Source organism: Alligator mississippiensis, chromosome 13, assembly GCF_030867095.1.
Source record: "Alligator mississippiensis isolate rAllMis1 chromosome 13, rAllMis1, whole genome shotgun sequence".
NCBI lineage: Eukaryota > Metazoa > Chordata > Crocodylia > Alligatoridae > Alligator > Alligator mississippiensis.
In genome coordinates, this window is record NC_081836.1 from 45,417,494 (window position 1) to 45,436,563 (window position 19,070).

The 19,070-nt window shown below is 45.3% G+C and overlaps 2 protein-coding genes across 4 annotated transcripts in view; one reads left to right on the top strand and one right to left on the bottom strand.

The window, feature by feature from the left end:
* On the bottom strand, positions 1–15,756 carry KNOP1 (lysine rich nucleolar protein 1). 3 transcript variants are annotated; one of them, XM_006259007.4, is made up of 5 exons: positions 15,656–15,756; positions 13,272–14,637; positions 5,449–5,517; positions 4,769–4,846; positions 1–1,013 (listed from the first exon to the last, which is right to left on the bottom strand). In XM_006259007.4, the coding sequence occupies exons 1-5, from the start codon at positions 15,754–15,756 to the stop codon at positions 705–707; spliced, it is 1,923 nt and encodes a 640-aa protein (XP_006259069.2). In that variant the 3' UTR covers positions 1–704. The 3 variants fall into 3 exon arrangements, with proteins under 3 accessions (XP_006259069.2, XP_019350291.1, XP_059572168.1); XM_019494746.2 differs by lacking the exon at positions 15,656–15,756 and adding an exon at positions 14,736–15,390; XM_059716185.1 differs by lacking the exon at positions 5,449–5,517.
* The window catches only part of IQCK (IQ motif containing K), a 91,118-nt gene continuing 87,781 nt past the window's right edge, over positions 15,734–19,070 (top strand). Inside the window, exon 1 of the mRNA XM_019494748.2 lies at positions 15,734–15,816. Coding sequence (XP_019350293.1) covers positions 15,768–15,816 — 49 coding nt within the window. The 5' untranslated portion in view covers positions 15,734–15,767. The remainder of the gene's footprint in view (positions 15,817–19,070) is intronic.

The window sequence follows — 19,070 nt, forward strand, 5'->3', positions numbered from 1 at the left end:
TTAATAAATAGCAATTTTATTCCAGTTGTTCTGTGATTTTAACTTGCACAAGTTTTGTCTGGCTATGAAAAATTACTTTGCTTCCTACAAGACTGTCCCACAGTTCGACAAATCTGGGGCCACATCTTGTTTACAACAGTTTAACTGGATGTTAACCAGAAGCAGGAATTAGCCCTTAAAGCAAAGTATCAGAACATAGATTTAAAACAAGTAGAACAGTCAACAATGCTTGTTAGCTACAGGGGTAACGCTAATCATTTAAGAAAGATAATGGTAACTTTGTTTAAAAGAAGTAGCTCTCTAGTCAGGCCTCTTTCAGAGGTACAGCACTCCTCAGCAACAGAAAAGTGAGGATTTTACTTAACCTTTGAGCCCCTGTGAGTCACTAAAACCTGTTTTAAAAAAGAATTTACAATAGTCTTCATTCTAAAAAGTAAACAAATACTTACAAACTTTAACCTGTCCCCAGCTATGGCTGAAGGAGTCATGCTAGAAGACTTCTGGGCTGTGTTCGGGCAAGACCCTAGCCCCGTGTGCGCTGAGGCTTCTAGTCACTGCCTCACTTGAGGTTGTGACAAAAGTTGCAAATTTTGTGTTGAACATAAGTTTGCAATGCTCCGCAGCTTATTCCAAATAAACAGCTGTGGCAAGTAACAACTGAGTTTCCATGCTGCATTTTCATCCCTTCCATCATACTGCACAGTTTAGTCCTCAAATTTGATAGATCTAGAAGCATGCTTGTCTATGTATATTTTTTTGCTGACAGGTTGGAATCCCAGGCCAACTCTTCTGTGGTGCTTCAAGTTCATGGCTTTCTCAAACTCCATATGCAGAGCCTGCTTTAATTTTTCTTCCCCTTCCCTGCTCAAAGCCATGTTTGGCTTCTCTGTGATGGCTGGTGGATCTTGGACTGATGCAGAGCCCTTCTTAAAACCACCCATGAGTCTGAGGAACTTTGCTTTTTCATCTGAACTTTCAAAAGCAGCTGTGCTCCACTGGCCAAACTTGGTGTCCTGCAGAACAGAACAAGATTATTAATGAGGTTTTCCTCCAGTAGATCAGTAAAACTGAATAACACCAATGCAAACTGTTGCAATCACCAGATGTTCCAAGAAAATGCAGTATGCCAGGGTATGGCTACTGCTGCCATTCCACCTTCCTGCAGAACATAGGGCTTTGACTGGTGCGCTAACATTCACCCATGCTAACTACAAATGTAAGGTCCTATGTGACTGTGCTCAATCGCACACAGCACTTTGCATGCTGTAGCCTGTAATGAAATAAAAGAAAAGGTACAGCTACTAATTAGCAAGGCAGGGAGTTAACACTTGGGATTGATCACTGAATTCTTCCTGCTGCTTTTCCAATCTAGTCTGTCATAGATTACTGCTATGTTTTCCACACTTATACCCATTACCTGCAGTAGAGAAATTCTGCAGGACAAGGCAAAAAGCTTCTACAGTCTAATATCGCTCTGGCTTTGCTTAGTATTAAATGCCTCAATTCTAAAGCCTGTGCAGAAATACTGCAGCACTGTCCACTGGTTTGCAGTATAGATAAGCCACTTAAGGACAATTACAGAATTTCCTTCAACTATATAATGTCTACAGTCTGTCTCGTGGACTAAGGCCCCAGGCAAACCTCCAGAGATAAGCTAGGGTATGTTCAATAACTGCTGTCTTTTTGAAGCCAATAGAGAGAACTGCCATGTCAAATGGAACAAAATGTACTTGATTTTAAGACCATAATGAAAAAAATGGGGAAGGGGTGGGGGTAATCCCACAAGAACTCTGTTGAGCTGAGCTGAGCTGTAGTCATTGCATCACCTGTATTTCCTGTCTTTGTCTTCAGTGTTTCTTTTTTCCTCTCCCTTCAGACATTCAGCTTCCCTGCCATCTGGACATCTCTCCATTCAAAGATGAGAGCCTTTACAGGCCACTCTTCAGTTATACTAACTAGTTTGCAACTCGTCTTTTCAAGAGCAGATTTCAGACTTGTCACCTTCTGGTGAATACTTTTCATTTTCCTATATAGAGTTAGGCAGTAACAACTTTTTCTAACGAAGCTAGCCTTGCTAAGAACAGTGGACATTTCTAGATGTGCTCAGGTGGGGGAGGGGACACTGATACATGTGACACTGGAGTCCGCTGGAGCGCGGTAATTACCACACTCCTGCAGACTCTATTAAGCCTGCTTCGATACACTGTAATTACTACATAATTGCAGTGCATTGGAGCAGCCTCACTGTACATGTATAGGCACCCAATCACATGATTTCTTCCCCAGTTCATTACTGATTATCTGCTGCTCACAACAGAGATTCATAATTCATTCATAAGCCCAGCACCAATGTAGATAGTTTTCTCATTCTTTAGTTCTGGATTTTGTTGCTAACGAAGGCAGGAGCTCCCAGCAGTTCCAGTCTTACACAGCAGAGCATCTCATCTAGGGTCCTCTCCTTTTTATTTAGCTAAATTGTACATCTGCTTCTCCCAGATTCAGTTTTACTATGTGCTAAATGCCAGACTATTTGGGAGCTAAATTTAGGCCAAGCTGCCTAAGGGCAAAAGCAAAATTTCTACCTTTGTATTTATGGACACCAGAGGTTACATCAGAATCAACTTGCCTTCTTCCCACCTCTGGCTTATTTAAGATCACTGCATTATCAGTTAAGTCTCTTTACCCAGGGCTTGAGGCTGATCTGGGAGCTACAATGTAATTGCCAGCTTTTTTATTTTTGACATGACTGACACTTCAATATCACTCTTTGAAATTGGATGCTGCCTGGCTAAATGGAACTATGCTGGTTAATTGACGCCTAATTAAGAAACTGATAGAGCTGGATAAACTTCAGAATTCCACCCATTAATTCAAATTCAATTTATGTGAAAGCTTGCAAGTCATCCAACTCAACCCTTGGGTTCATACCAAAACCTTTAGCCTCACTGAGACAGCCAAGAAGCTACACAGCAATACTATACAAGAATTTCAGCACTGGCAACAAGCTACAAGGGCTTGTTATAAATTACAAACACATAAGCCATTCACCAGACTAAAATACTGCTTTTAAAAGCAGGATTTCCATAGTATGCAGTTTTTATCCTGTTCAAAGTGAAGCATCATTTCAATTTATATTTCAGCTTGTGTAGAAATACTAGTAAAGTTGTCACGCAGCTGGTTCAAGCCAATGTCTGTGACACAGGCATGCTTGCTCTCTCACTCTGGGATGGAGGATGCACATCAGCACAGATGCAGAAATAATTACAGCTTTTCAAACCCTATAATTTTTTAAGGTAACTGCTGGCAATTACTACACATGGCTTTTACTGCAGCATTTTCAGCTTGGTCTTTTGAAGCTTACTAATTAGTCTTCATAGCTCCTATTCTTCAACATGCTAATAACCATTGATAGATCAGCATCAAAGGACTGGGATTCCCTGACAACAATGTCATTTTCTGAATGACTTCAGAGTCAATTAGGCTGTTACAGTTTTAAAGCATAACTTTAAAAATAAAAGCAGGGACTTCATTTCCCAGTCCTCCCCCCAAAGCTATGCAAAAATTTGCATGAGTGTTTTCTAGGGTTTCTACCATTTGTTTGATGTGAATTCATACTTTCCTGGAATAGTGGCAGCCTACTCTTGCAGTCCAGACAGCTGAGATAATCCTGGCTATTAATAAGGCCCCCTCCCCTTTTGCATCCTATTAGCCTCACTAAAGACGAGCAACTGCAGCAGCTGACACACGTTACATGCTAAATCTGCCTGGAGTCAAGGAGCAGGAGATGCAAAGGCAAGGAACTGAGACATGCCTGGGAAATGTGAAAGGTTAAAAGATGACTGACTGGGTGGAGAAGGAGAGATCCATTTTTTGCCTTCTCACTCACCTGACCAAGCTTGAGCTGCAATATCTAGTTGGAATTATTCATCTGAGATTTTCTTCCCCAAATACATTAGTCAAATTCTCTGTTCCCTCGGTGAAATGTACAGAGGCTTCTGTACTTTGACACACACAGCCATCATCTATTCAGGAATGACCAAACGCCCGCCAAGCTAACACGGAGACTTTAAAATGCACTGGATGAGCTGAATGCTGTGCTCAGTAGTTTGGGACTACCACCTTGCTCTACACTTCCACTGCTGAAAAACCAGGTGCAAGTGGTTATTCCTTTTGACAGATGTCAGGGTTCAGCAATTCGCTCTTTTTCCACAACTCATGCTATGCAATTTAAAAGCACCGTACAATTAGGTCAGATTTGTCTGTACTGGCATCCCACGGAAATCGCTGGAGTTATACCGGATTAACATTAGTATATTAAAGCCATCACAAATTACAGCATCACACTACCAGAGTTTTCCTGAAGTTTCAAAAGGTTAGATTTTTTTCCAAATACAAGGGACGTGCTGTACTAATTCTAGTTCCAAAGACAGCTCTATTTATGGACTAGTGTTATTTATATTCCACAATAAATAGAAAATGATTTAGCAGCAAATTTATCTTGGCTAATTCTCCAGAGAGAAGGAAAAACGCTACTTTTCAGGACTAATGATGGGACTTAGAGGTCCATACAATCCCCACTGCTGCTAGAGTTCACTGGTCTGCTCCCAGCCTCTCTTGAGATTGGACTAATTTGTTCTGTAGCATGACCTCAAATTTGCAATCAGAAGAGAAGCTGGTGTGCCAGGCAGCACACATGACTAGCATACAGATGGGGGGGTTACTCTGGGCCATGTTATCTCATAAGAACAAGCTCTAAGTTCATACGTACAGATTGCACTTTGCTTCTCAAACCCATAGTTTTGCCAGATTCTCGGTCGATCTCTTCTTGCAGGGCTTGCCGTCTCAACTAGAAGATGGAAAAATATTGCAGTTATTTACTGTCTATAAAGAAAGTGTATTTTTGTGTGATTTTTTTATAACTAAATTCACAATATAAGGATGAAGGGTAAAGAAGGCAATCAGAAAACCAATCTGTATTGTTAGGTGCAGCACAAGTGCATTTTCCTTTTGCACATAGTTTCAGAAGGTAAATCCACATTAGCTTCAGATATTACCATTTCTTACAAGTAAGCATCACACAAAGCAAATATTTTGCAGTTATCAATCAATATTAATCCTTCTGACTGCAGGTAACAGCTGGGCTGACAGGGGCCAGACAACCAAACATTCAATCTTGATATGCTACTTCAAACCCTTTTTTTTTACCTGTCACTTGAGATTTATGTGCTGGCCTTGGCCTGCAGAAGGTATGGTGTTTTCCATGTGCTAAGTAATTCTCTATTCTGTGCAGCACTGGCACAGACTGCCATTTAATTTTTTATTAATATTGTTTCTTACTTACATAGAGTGTGCATGATCATGCTCTTTATTAGATACAAAGATACCTCCCTGACAGGAAGATATTAGGCCTTACACAAAACTGCAGAGTTTATATAACTGAGACAATACCTTGTCTATATTTATTTCATCACAGTTTCCTTTTTTTTCCCCCACAACTGCTACATCATTCTCAGATTCCTGTAAAACAAGAGGGGAAAAAAACCCTATGTCAAGATGATTAAAGGTGTAATCTTGTTATAACAAAGATCATTTTAGAGCATTAAAAAAATTTCCAAGCCCAGGCCACTGGCAATTAGCCATGCAGTGCCCTGTGCTATTTAGGACAACAGCCATTACTATGAAAAATGTCATTACACCAAAACTTTTTCCAGCCCCTGCCTATACAGGTTGAATCTTGTTACGCTGAAATATCAATATGGTAACATTAGCCAGGCATTTCCTTGAAGTTTATTGTAATGTTAAACTGGACAAAGAAATATCTACAGAAATCCGTAACACTGACATTTCAGTATGAGTCAGTTATGAAGCCCCTGTTAGGCGACCACTTATTTATCAAACACTTTTTTCTTGCTTTATAGGCAAAATCTCTTCACAGTAAAATTTTTAGTACAAAACAGAGCACCGACACAAAGGTGGCTGTGATGAGATTCCGCCTGGATCTATTCACGTTATATGGAATTTACTTAGCACCAAAAATAAATGCGAGAGCAGGCTCAGATGAGATGGACTAAAACCCAGTAAAGTGTTAGGTAAGAAGAAACCATCAACTTCTAAACTGAAAATGACAGCTGATCCTGTGCAGCTTCCTGGAGAAGTTTTCTCCAGGAAAGAGATCTGCTAATGCTTTGCGTAACAGAAACACAATTTTAATAAAAGTCTCTGGACAACTGAAACCATTTCTTCACAAGAGACTTGTAAACCTCAGGGGAACATATTATAATCTCCTGTGCACATGAGGGTGATGTAGCGACACTTCAAATTACAGTTCTGTAATAATCAGAACCTGGCCACGTTCTGCACTGTGTAAAGAAAAGGCTGAGCTGACTGGCATCGAATCTGTGACAAATGTCAAGACATGAAACATACAGAGAAGCCAGCTCACAGAGGTCCCTCTGTTATCAGGTTTGTTGTTGTGCATAATGGTTAATCAAGACTAGGACCTTGTTGTGCCAGGTACTGCTCCCAGAGCAGTATGATCCCTGTCCCAAAGACATTATGGTCTAAATGGAAGGCACAAACAGTGTGAGGAAGGGGGTACCAACATAAGCAAAGAGAACTGGGTGGCAGCAAATGGTACATTGTTTTCACATTCTTGTTTTGAGCGAGTTACGTTAGGAGGGTGTCACTACTAGGACTCTTTTTGCCAGAGCCCTCCAAGGACTGACACTGCAACTCGTCCAATGTGCCCCTTAGCACATATGACCGTACAAGCAGTTCCTTAGACGTTACAGCAGCGACCTTTGGGGATGCTGGCCTCCGATCCTCTGCTGGGTGTGTGGGATGTCTGTTTCTGGAATCCCCGTTGTTCAAATAAGAATTCCAAGGTTGCTCCTCTCTCCCCAGGGAGGCAACACAAAACACACACTATGTCTTTGCCCGTCCACTACTTTTATAATTTTTTAATCCCAAACTGTCCAAACCCCTGGCTCTGTGCCAAGCATCCCTTATTTGGTGCACCAATCCCCTGGCACCATGCCAGCCACATTCCCTATAAGGAAACTTGCTCACCTACTGCCCAATCACAGCACTTGTGTCTCCCAGAGCCACTGTTCAATGTTGTTTAGTTCCGGGAAGGCCTGGACTATGGCTAAAAAGCCTTACCATAACTCAGTTTGCCGGCTACAGAAGGGATCAGCCATATGGGGTGAAGGGAAGGAGTAAGAGCCAGAAGAATAAAGCCAAAAAGAAAATGGCAGGAGGGAGGGGTGGAAGGGTGAGGCTGGAGTGAACATCCAGTTCTGTCTGTCCAGGGCAGAGAATGCCAGGCTCAACATACACAGGTCCATGCCTCTGCAACTACTCCAACTGGCTGCTCCTCCACAGCTTTCTGTCCAGAGCCTGCAGGAGCAGGTGGGATGCAGCTAAGGAAGGGAGCCTCCCATGCACAATTCTGCATGCAAAAAGTTGGCCTGGATCACAGGTACCCTCCACACCTTAGTCAGCAGTCTCTGCTTTAGTGGCTTTTGCACCTTCTGGTTCTTCTCTGCCATTTCTCCCAATCAGTAACAAGGACAGGATTAACAGACAGCCAGTGTAATTGGATATGTAATGAAGAGCCTGGGCTAGTGGAAAATTAACTGAGCCACAAGCTTTTGACAAGCCTGGAGAAGGTGGCCAGAGGAAAGATCTATTGAGAAAGCTACCACAATAATCCAAGCGTGAAATAAGCAAGGAATGCCAGGACAAGGAGATTTGTAGCATACTTAAAGGAGCAAGGGCCGCTATTACTTATGCTTGTGGTTTGTTTTTAAGGCGAGACACAGATAATTCATTTCCAAATCTCCCTTTCATGCACAGACACATAAGGACATCTACCCCACAAATGAGGAGGAGATGCTCTTCACTACAGGAAGAGCCCGTGCTCTTAAAAAGAGAATTTACTTCTAAATGGCCTACTACTGTCTCTTCAGATTTCTTTAAGACAAGAAAACAAGCAGAGATGACAGGAAAGGACCAAATTCTGCTAACAGCTGCCAAGGACTTTATAGCTTGGAGGGTGGGTGGCAGGCAAGAAAGGAGGAAGGGTGTACACTCATGCCAGGTAATTCCCAAGGAGCTGACCCCCTCCAGGTTACCAAACAGTTGGCAGAACCAGGCTGTCCTTTGTGCTGCGCTGAACCCATAGAAGGTGCATGCAACAGCCCTTTGCAGGAACCAGCCACCAGCAAATAAACAGCTTAGCAGCAAATGATAGGTGGGCTGGGGCATAGACTGCATTTGCTCTGTTTAGTCCAGTGTTACTAGTTATGATTGTACTACATAAGGGTAATGAAGTCTCATTAACAAAGGCACCAGAGACTTTCTGTTGTGAAAGTGTTGTTTAGTGAGAATGAACAAGATACTTAGTGTGGGGCTTATGCATGTGGAAGCATGCACACAAAGAATGACCATCATTAAGAAGAAAGGCCTTCAATGATCATTACCACTATTGTTTCCTATTGTAACCACCCTGTCCTGCTCCTACAGACACCACCAGCAAAGTTTGTTCAATTCAGCAGGAACAGGACTGGGCCCTTGGACACCACCACAAGGTAACCACTATCATTTTGCTCTCTCTTCACACACATTTCAGATTGCCAGCCAAATCAATGCCCAAGCAGGCCTATGTCAGTATGCTAAAAGCTCGGTAGTCAGACCCTCAAAGGATGGGAATACTAGGGACAGTTCAACTCACTGTTAGAAATGTGATTTCAGAGGTTCTAATTCAGCCTTTATATGGGGACCACAACAAAGGAGCTGGAACCTCTCCATCCTGTTAGGATCCCTACCTCCAAACAGGTGTTCGTACTGCTGACCCATAAAATACCCTGTCAGAACTACATCAATAAGATTAGTTTCCACTTAAGCCAAATTCATTCAGGGATAATTATATCCAGGGGAACAAATGCAAGTCTTAGCTACTAGCTGGAATCACTGCATATTGTCTAAAAAAATAAAACAAAAAAAAAACCCCTTGGCCAGCATGCTTGCTCCACAAGCAGATCAGTGAATTTTCTGAGAGATGCAGCAATGTGTGACATGCATTGGAGATGAGAAACTGGTCCAGAATTGTGACGCAGTGAAACAGGAGACCAGTGCTATCAGCAGCATATTACAGCAGTGTTAGCAGACCTAACAATAGCCAGATTTCTAAATCTTGAGAGGAATTTCATTGGGGAAGGTTTCGCTATTAATTTAAAGAGGGATGGACATGAACAGAAAAGACAAAACACGTATCTCTCTCCCTATCTCCTGCTGTGTTTTCCATCTAAATAGTTCAGCACCATCATGCAGTTGCATTTATCACTATAAAGCTTATCTCGCCTTTGTATGCATGTGAGCATGCAAACAATGTCTAACAGTCTCAACAGAGCAATATCAATTTAATTAGAAAATTTATCCCAGCAATAAAACCATCTTGTCCTTCTAAAGGTCAAAAAGAAAAGCCTAATAAAGTTGTCTACGTCCCCAAGTCTCCAGTTACCCAATGATAAAGTGCTTATATACATACAAACATACACCCTTCCCGAAAAAGGCTATTTCTGGACTTTCATGCAAGTAAAATAATCCACTTGTACACTGAAATGTAGACTAGAAGTATTGGATCTTAGAAGGCAGTGTGGGTTTCTACAGAATCCAAATTAAGGTACAGGGAGACGCACCAAAACAAAGTACAGTAATAGGTTTCCGAGCACATACTTAAGTCTCCAAATGTGTTAAATATAAATGGTATCCCAGACTGAACAACCTTGGGAGCCCATCATGACCAAACATATTGCCAATCTTAACAAAAAGTCAGAGGAAGTACAGCAGCTCTCCCTGTAACTGCTGGAGCAAGCTGCCAGCTAGAAAACACTGCTCCAGAGCCAGCCACAGTTGAGGAAGAAGGCTAATTTTACAGTGTTATGTTGCATGAATCGGTGGTTAGTGCAGAAACTAAGGCTGTAAATTCTATTCTCTGCTCTACCACTGACTTATAGCGTGGCTCCAGGTACGTGCTATCTTATCTGGACCTAGCTTTTTCCCTGCTGTAACACCAATGGAATATTAATTACTTCTGGGAGCAGCTGAGACCAAATGTATGTAAAGCTCTTCTAGAGTCTAAGAAGCTCCATGTAAGTATAAAGTATTTGTAGAAATCCTGCCATCTAGAAATTGATTTTTAAATGTGCTGAGCACCTGCAGCTCCCATCAACACTGAGCTGTATGTTCTTCATGCCCATGGCAATCAAGCAGGCCTCTGGCAAGTAAAAGCTAGATTTTGAAAGGTATTTAGGCATGCAAGATGCAGATAAGGAGCCCACTGGGATTTGCACAAGTGCCTGGAAATCCGTGGAAGTTATACCTGTAGACACTTTTGAAAATCTTAGTAAAGCACGGTATCTTTAGGTGCTTATATATACTGAGATATTTGGCCTTATGACCATAAAAGGAGAAAGGAGAGAAAATAATAAATGATCATAATAACATACTGTCACTATTTTTAAGCAGTACGAAATATTTTGAAAGCCTTCACAGAGGAAAAAAAATACTGCTTTTTGTGGACTGTTTTTTTAAGGCATGTCAAAAATATTTCTAGTCACCCCTGCCCTTACCATAAGGAAACAGGATGTGCATTTCCCCAAATATATGCCACATACAGTAAGCTCATTTAGAACGAACAGTTAGGGCATCATGGGTTGTAGTGTGTTAAGAGGGCACAATGAGATTTTTTAAGTCAGCCAAAGCGGATTTTACTTCTAGTTACCCTGGACAAGTTGGACTCCTGGAACTAAAGTTTACCCATCTCTTAAAATACCCAATTTTTCATTTTGCCTTTTAGGGATTGTTTTGATTTAGGATTTAGCACATTTCCTTACAGATCCTAACATTTGATCAGCTGAGGTTTGTAGGTGAACATTTTAGACCTTGTCTATACTTGGGATTTTCCTCAAATGATACATTCACAGTGGGCATTTTTCCCTCTTAAAGTTTTCCCTTTGCTGCTATAGATACGATATTTCCACCACTGGTGGCAACAGTGGGAGAAACTTAAGGGAAAAAAAAGTAAGTTAAGACAAGGTGCTAGTGGACACTACCATGTTAGCATCTTATGTATTCTAAATGGTCTGTTTGGATGGCCTGGTGGTAAAGACACTGGCTGGCATGGTAGTCCACACTACTATTGCCATTTAGTGACAAGACAGAATATGAGAAAATGTATATATATTTTTAGTGAGGCAAGGCTTTCTTTGTGGTATCTTTTTTGGGACCAACTGTATAGTTGGGAGAGAAATCTGACAAGTTTTCAGGTCTACAACAACCTTGTTTGTGTTGTATGGTGGGTGGACTCCCCTCCCTGCCCCTCGGCACATGGCCTTCTTCCCAGGTATGGGTGATGGCTCAAGGTTGCTCAACTCCTCTCTGCTATCTGTTATCATCAGGGATCCAGGTTTTCCATTTCCTACAGAAAAAAACACAGATTTTCCCTTTCAACTGAAAAAAACCACAGATTTCTCATTCTAACAGAGAAATGTGGATTTTGCACTTTCACAAAGAGCTCTCTACAGGTGGGCAGAGTTCCAGCCTGCAAGGGGCTGGGGGGAGTAGGAGGAGGGTGCTTATGCAGGAGGTACCCTGTGCATGTGTATGCAGATGGCCACCAGCCAGCCTGGAGAGCAGCTCCCACAAGTAAGTCTGGTGGGGGCATTGAAGCCCCCATAGGGAGGGAGGCAGGGCTGGGACTGTTGTCCAGCTGGGCAGTGTGTGGAGCTTTGGACCTGGAGCTGCAATTCACAGGTGCAGGGCCCTGGCAGGGAGTGTGATGGGGCTGTGAGCAGCTCATCTGGGGGGAGTGCAAGCAGGTGTGGCTGGCTCCCTGCCACTGCGCACACTCCTGGGTGGGGCAGGAGGGGCACATGCCCCCCAGATCTGTGTGTGGGGTAGGCTGCAACTCTGTATAAGGTACCGAAGTAGGTGTTCCTGCCCTGCTGCCCTCCCCCTGGGGCTTCCATGACCCAGAAGGTGGGACCCAACATGGCAGGGCAGAGCAGGGCTGGGAGGGGAAGCTCCTTGCTGCTGTGAGCCCCATGCCACCCTGATGAGGTACCTGTCTAGCAGCAGTAGGGTGGCAGGGCAGTTGTGCTGCTCAGTGCTGCCCGGAGGGGAGTGGGCAGCCTGCATTTCTACCTCTCCTTCCCAAGGTTTCCACTCCAGCCAAGCAGCGTGTGGGGGAAAGGGAGCCAGGCTCTGCGCTCTGCTTCCTGCTCAGGACATAGCAGCCACTGCCACCTCCCATGGGTGGCAGCTGGGGCTCAGGTGCTGCTGTGAGAGGCAGGGGGCTGTGGAAGTGGGTCCCTGGCTCTGTAGTCCTGGCATCTGGAAGGCTCCTCTGGCAGGGCTGAAAGGGATGGGGGGCTGCAGGTGGGGGGTGAGGGTCATCAGCAGGGCCGGGGGGCTGTGGCTTGGCAGTGAGGGGTCTGGACCTGCATCCTCATGAGCAAAGAGGGCAGGGGAAGCTCTGATTTTTCATGATAAAAAAACCCAAAATCCAATACAAAAATTTATAGGTATTTAGAATTGATTTTATTACAGTGACTGAGGCTTCCAAATTGTAAATATTGATACACACACATACATGTGTGTGTGTGTGTGTGTGTGTGTGTGTGTGTGTGTGTATATATATATATATATATATATATATATATATATATAGTGGTGTCTCATTTTAATCATGGATTTTAGGTTTTTTATCAGAGAATGTGTGTGTATCTATGTGTGCATGTTTGTTTATCAGAGAATTTGTGATTTTTAAACAGAGAAAACCAGGATCCCTGGTTATCACTGCCACCACCACTTAGCTCAACCACAACCTGGACCATCCTGGCTACAACACTCCAGCTTTACTAAGGTTTTAGATACAGGCTTCCTCTTTGTGCTAACTCCTGCCAGTTCTACAGGTAGTTTGTGTTTTACACTTTTGTTACTGAAGCACTGACTGCAGTAAAAGGCACAAAACAACAAAAGAAAACAAACAGAAACCCCACCGAAACTTCCCTCAGGACTGCTGCGAGTGAAACTATTAAACTCAGCTCCTGAAAACTGTTCCCATGGTTTTTACCCACATCCCTGCCACAGTCCCGTTTATTTTCCTGTAGCCCTGCCCAGACACAAAGGTCCATGCACACAGAGCAGCTTGTAAAATAGATCTGGTGATTTGGCTTTAATATGTAGAAGAAACACTTGGAGCTTACCACTGCCTCACTATCAGTTTTTTCTTCCTTCATTTTGATCTTTGTCTTCTTTTTCATGCTTGGCTCTTCAGCTGAAGTCTCTGGTCCCTGTTTCTTTCTCTTCTTGGGTTTCTTCCCCTCATAGGGCACATTATTAGTTTCACATGATCCTCCATCAGTGCTGCCCATTGCTGCACCTTCCACTGCCTTCGTTTTGGCTTTCTTCTTTTTATTACTTTTAACTGGTGTGGCTTTTCCACCCATGGATGCATCCTTTTCAACATCTGAAGGAGTTACACACTTAGCTACTTCCTGCTCCTCCTTATGAATCTTCTTTTTCTTGATTATTGCACTCTTGCCTCCAGATTTCTCCTTGCGTTTTTTTCCAGTGAGTACTTTATCTTGGAACTTGTCTTTTTGGTGTCTTGGTAGGTATTTATTGGGAGTGCTAGAAGTGTGGTCCTGATTATCCTCACCTGCTGGCAAAGAAATGGTTTTGCTCTTCTTGGTGACGTCTCTGTCACTTTCAGAGTTCTGGACAATATTCTCTCTCTCCGTTACAGGTGTAGTTTCCTGGGAACTGATGTCTTGCTTATTTTTCAAGTCACCCACTGGGATGCTGTGATTAGAAGTCCCATGATTATTGACCACGTTACCTTTCAATTTTAGTAGAGAGGTGTGTTTATCTTTCTTTTTCTTCTTTTTTTTCTTCCGTCTATCACTACCGGATTCATCATTCTGGACAATCTCTTTTCTGTGTTTTTTACGAGTGATTTTTTCTTGAGAATTGTTTATATGCTTTTTTTGCAGTTTTTTACTAGAAATGTGACATTCACTGCTTTCATTATATTTCAGTGTTAAGGAAAAAGTATCTTTGCCTTTTTTCTTTTTCTTTGTTTTGGTTACCTTTCTGTCCCCTTCAGACTTCCAGGTAATAGTTTTTCTGGGTTCTTTACCAGCGAATACATTTTCCTGATTATCCGCTGTGTAGTTTTTCAGTCCTGGGCTGCAGTTCTGACTGCTCTCCAGTGGTAAGAAGTAAAGACCTTTGTCTTTCCTTTTCTTCTTTTTGAGAAATTTAGTTTTTTCTTCTGTTTTTCTTAGTGGTTGGGAATCTGGATGGCTTTCTACGTTCACAGAGTTTTCAAAACATGCTTTTTTCTTAGACTTGGAGCCAACTTTCTTCTTCTTAGAATTCACCCAGTCTGAATCCTTCTTTTTTGCCAAACGTTTCTTTTCCTTCACCTTAGGTTTCGCTTGTGATTCACACTGGATGCCCTCTTCAATTTTGATGTCAGTTTGACTCCCAGTGGTTTTCATGGGTTTTGTTTTTTTCTTATGTGCAGTTTCTTTGTCATCACTCCTTCCCTCTTTCTTTACTATCATTCTGAAAAAACAAACGGATGCACAGCTCAAACATTATACCACAGACCCCTTTGTTTAGCGCTTCATTGTCTTTTCAAATGTTAATTCTAAGGATAGTACTTGAATCTGGAGGAAAGAGAACAGTGGCCTCATTTGCAGACACGCACAGCATCCAGCATCCACAGTTCCCTTCGCCTGCATCCAGAAAACCAGCACGTAGCTTTGAAGATCAGAACATAAAACGTGTTTTGTACAGAAGAGAGACCCATCGGGGACTGCTCTAGACGAGAGCTCTGCCTGCGCTGGAAGCAAGTGACAGCTACTGCTGGAGCTCGTCATAGCTGACGTGGCTTTTCTGGGCCCTTGAATAAGGATCCTTTTTGGAGAGCTCTGCAGGCAATGTTGTTAGAAGCAACTAGTAATGGACAGGCGATGCCTGCATGGGCACCCTGTTATCCAGGGCTCAAAGGTGTGCCCAGGGCCATGGGGGACGAGTCCCACCACAGATGGGCTCAATTACACCCAACCCCAAGTTAAGAACAGAGAAAAGGAGGGACTGGAGGAGTCTGCAGGAGACGCGTGGAGCAAGCAAGTTGGGAGAGGAGTGAGCCTCGTGTTTGCTGCTTGTTACCACAAATACAGCCCCCGGGCAAGGTGTTTGGTGCAGCTGGCTGGGCCTGCCCTGCCCTGCCCCCGCTTCCCGCCTGCCTCTGCTGCAGCCCGGGGCCGCCGGGAGACGGGCGGGCCCGAGCCGTGACAGCGCTGCCCCTTCCGCGCGAGCCGCGCCCAAAGGACGGCCCCGGCCTCGGCTTCGCTTCTTCGAAACGACGGGAACGAGGGGAGGCGGCTTCACCCGGCGCCCGCCCCGCGCCCCCGGCCCCGGCCCGTCCTCTGTCCCGTGCGGTCGGCGGCGCCTGGCCTGCTTCCCCGCCCCTGTCCGCAGCGCGGCGGCCGGGACCGGACCGGACCCGACCCGACAGCTACCGCTACCACTACCACCCCCACCCCGTCCCGTCCCGTCCCGTCCCCGCGCCTCCTACCTGCCGCGGCCCCACGTGCGCTCGGCCCGGCCCGACCCGGAAGGGAACAGCCCCGCGCGGGCTGCGCCGGGTAATGGCCGCGGCGGTTTGCTGGTTGCCATGGTGACCCCCCATGGCAGCCGCTGCGGAACCGCGGAGCCTTTGGGAGTTGATCTGCGCAGGTGGGAGCCGCCCCCGCCCCCGCCGTGGGCTCCCCCCGCGCCCGGGCCTCCGCCCGCTGCTGCGCCGCTTCAGCTGCTGCTCCGCTCCCTGCCCGATCTACTGCTCTGCCCCCTTCTCTTGCTTCGCTTTCTCCTTCCTGCCCACTCTGCTTTCTGCTCCCTCTGCCTCCCGCCCTACGCCCGGCCTGCCCCTGCCACCTGCGCCCCACACGGCAGGTTGCCCGCCCCGGGGCTAAGGCACGGGGCAAGGCGCCGGTGGGCGGGAGACGGGGCAGGAGAGGCCTGCGGCGGTTCCGGCACCGGGCTGAGGCGTGCTCAGGCAGCCGGGCTCTGAGCACAGGCGAGCAGGGCGAAGCTGTCTGCCAGGAGTGCAGAGGAGGACTTGGCAGGATTTGGGGCCTGCAGGCCGGGCGGGGGCTGTCTTTCAGAGAGGCTGCCCTGAAAGGACCTGCGAGGGGAAGACCTGCCTTGGATGTGAGGCCCGCCCCAAGATTCAGAGCTGACACCCAGGGTACCAGCGTGAGAGCGTGGGGCAGGTGGAGCTGCCCTCCCCACAGAGGGAGGAGGTTGGGAGGGAAGAGTTAGGGGTGCTCTTTGGGCTGGCAAGTGACCTGTCTCATTCCTGCTTTTTTATTTTCAAATCCCCTCCTTTCTGCTTGCTGGGCATGACCTGCCACTGCCAAGGCGAGGCTGCAGCAGCCCTGACTCCAGTATTTGCACTGGCCTTTTAGTGTCTCATTGACACAAAAATGTAATAAAACCAAATGAGAGCAGAGCCGGCTCTGCAGACTGCATCCCTCCACGCAGGTTGTCACTGGTTTCTGAAGCGTGCGGGAGCACATGCTGCTCACAACAGCAGAGCAAGACGTTCAGATCTCTTTTTAATAAAAATTGTATATTGCTCTTGAGATTTATGTTGTCATCAGGCATTCCCAGCAGGATTGTATTCTTGTATCATGCGCTTGCAGTGGGGCCAAAGGTGTCCAATTTATTACACGCATAATGAAGCGATAGTATTCTCTCTCTCATGATGCAGTAATCTGATTCCTGAGCAAATCCAGCCTTGTGGTTTATTGCAACAAGGGAATCGGATTATTGCCTTGTAAAGGCAGAGAGGCAATGATACGGCTACTGTAATACCCGCTTAATTAATACAAAATTAATACCAGCTTCTTTCCCAACGTCTGCAGTGTACACTAGGAATTTTCAGGAAGCTGAAGCTCACGCACCAGTCATTTAATTGTATCTATAAGATCATTTATTAATCGGGTCATTTATAGTGTCCTGGAGTGAAGTAGGGTTGTTGGAGTGAAGTAGGTGCTTTCTTTTAAGTAGCCATGTTTAGTCTTGGTATAAAATGCCATCTATCCTAACTCAAACGAATGGGAGGATAGGTATGGAGGCAGTAATGCCACTGAAGGCATACTTGATTCCTAAAATGGTTGTTTGGGTCATCACAGGCTTATTTTGTGTTCAAGGTCCTGATCGTGAATTTTGATATCAAGATACAATCTCTACTTGATATCCTCACACCTGCTTTATGTAAAGTTAGGTAGATATCATTCCAAATATTTAGGGGTGCACCAATAAAGATATTTTGGGCCAATACCGATGGCCGATTATTAACAAGCCATATCAGCCAATACTGATCCAATTACTGATATGCAGCCCGGCAGCTTGGAGAGCAGCATCTGGCTAGTAAGACAGTTGCAGGGGGGGACGGGAAGAGCGTGGTGAGCAGATTGAGGCCTCAAGGTGAGGGAGGAGGGGAGCTGGGGCAGTCACTACCCAGCCAGGGTGGGGCATAGGACAGAGCCATAAGTGACTCATCAGGGGGGCATGGGGAGGGGGAGTGGCTCCTGCCACTGCATGCACCCCCGGGGGAAGCGTGGGGGGGTGTGCCTCCTGGATTTATGTGCAGGGCAAGGGCGGGCTGCCGCTGTGCGCTCAGGGCCAGGGACTGCACTGGGCTTTTCCCGGCAGGGGGTAGGGCTGGACCAGGGCTGTGCTCAGGGGTTGCTTGAGGTACACTGTGGCCCCTTGCCTCCCAGCGCTGCTGCCACCCAGCCCACGCTCAGCTCCAGGCCAGCCCTTGCCAGGAAGACCCTGACATAGCCCTACGTGCACAGTGGCAGCCTGCTCTCACCCCAGGCACAGATTCCAGGGGCACACACCCCCCCATGCTTCCTCTGGGGGTGCACGCAGTGGCAGGAGCCCCCCCATTTATCCCAGACAAGCTGCTTGCACCCCGCCCCAGCTGGGCAGCACCTGAATCAGCCCCAGCTCCCCTCCTCCCTTTTGCAGAGGCTTCAGTCTCCTCCCCCCCACACCTCTTCCCTCCCACTTCCCCCCAACAAACTTATCAGCTAGATGCTGCTCTCCAAGCTGCGCTCCTCGATCTGCCCTCCAAGCTCTCCAGGCTGCACACATGCACACAGCATTTATTGGCGACATTATTGGCCATATCAGCCAAAAAAAGACAATTGGTGATAATGTCAAAGTTGTAAGGAGAACTTCCCATTTAAAAAGCCTTTGAGCTCCTTACCATAGCTCTTGATTTTATTTTTTTAACTCATTTAATTTAGGAGGAAATTATATTTTTGGTCTTTATTGCTCTCCACTGAGCAGATTTTGACCAACTGAGTCAACTGAAAGACTCCCATTGATTTCACTGGGAATTAGATCTGGTTCCATGCCTGGGCAAATCGGCCATTGCTATAAATAACAGATCTGAAGGAAGAGAACACAACACCCGAGGTTGATCTGCCATGCACATGTTCCAAAGGAATTCCTCCCTTAGGACCGAAGTGTTACCTACTGTTCAGCATTGGGCTAGGATTCTGGACTCCTACTGGATCTTATCTCTTAAATCTGATTCACTGATAATCTCGACAGGTCACATACTATCTTCCTTGTGATTTATTAATTTTTCTGCTGTAAAAAGGAGCTACCTGATAGAGCTGTAAATGTTTATTAACAGCTTCAGATGAAAAGTACCATTGCCCATGAGTGGACAGAATAATTAATTTCATGCAAGCAGTACCATTTTATTCACACCATGCAAAATTGCTGGTTTAGGACAAACAGCCTTTCTTCAAGAGCAACTTGGCAATGCTGACCTTGACTCTCCAGGATAAGTGAGTCAGAAGTTCTAACTCATTTTAACAAATTAAATTCCATCTTAAATTCATTCATCACACGCTGTTTTTCACATTTTGAAACAAAATGAAAAAGCATTTAGAAAGTAATATTTA

What these genes read in the sequence shown, in the direction of transcription:
- KNOP1 (XM_006259007.4), bottom strand. Translation starts at nt 15,756, where the DNA reads ATGGCAACCAGCAAACCGCCGCGGCCATTACCCGGCGCAGCCCGCGCG. An exon ending in CGCACGTGGGGCCGCGGCAG is followed by an intron (nt 14,638 to 15,655) that starts GTAGGAGGCGCG and finishes TTGTTTTTTCAG; the next exon opens with AATGATAGTAAAGAAAGAGG. An exon ending in AAACTGATAGTGAGGCAGTG is followed by an intron (nt 5,518 to 13,271) that starts GTAAGCTCCAAG and finishes CTTGTTTTACAG; the next exon opens with GAATCTGAGAATGATGTAGC.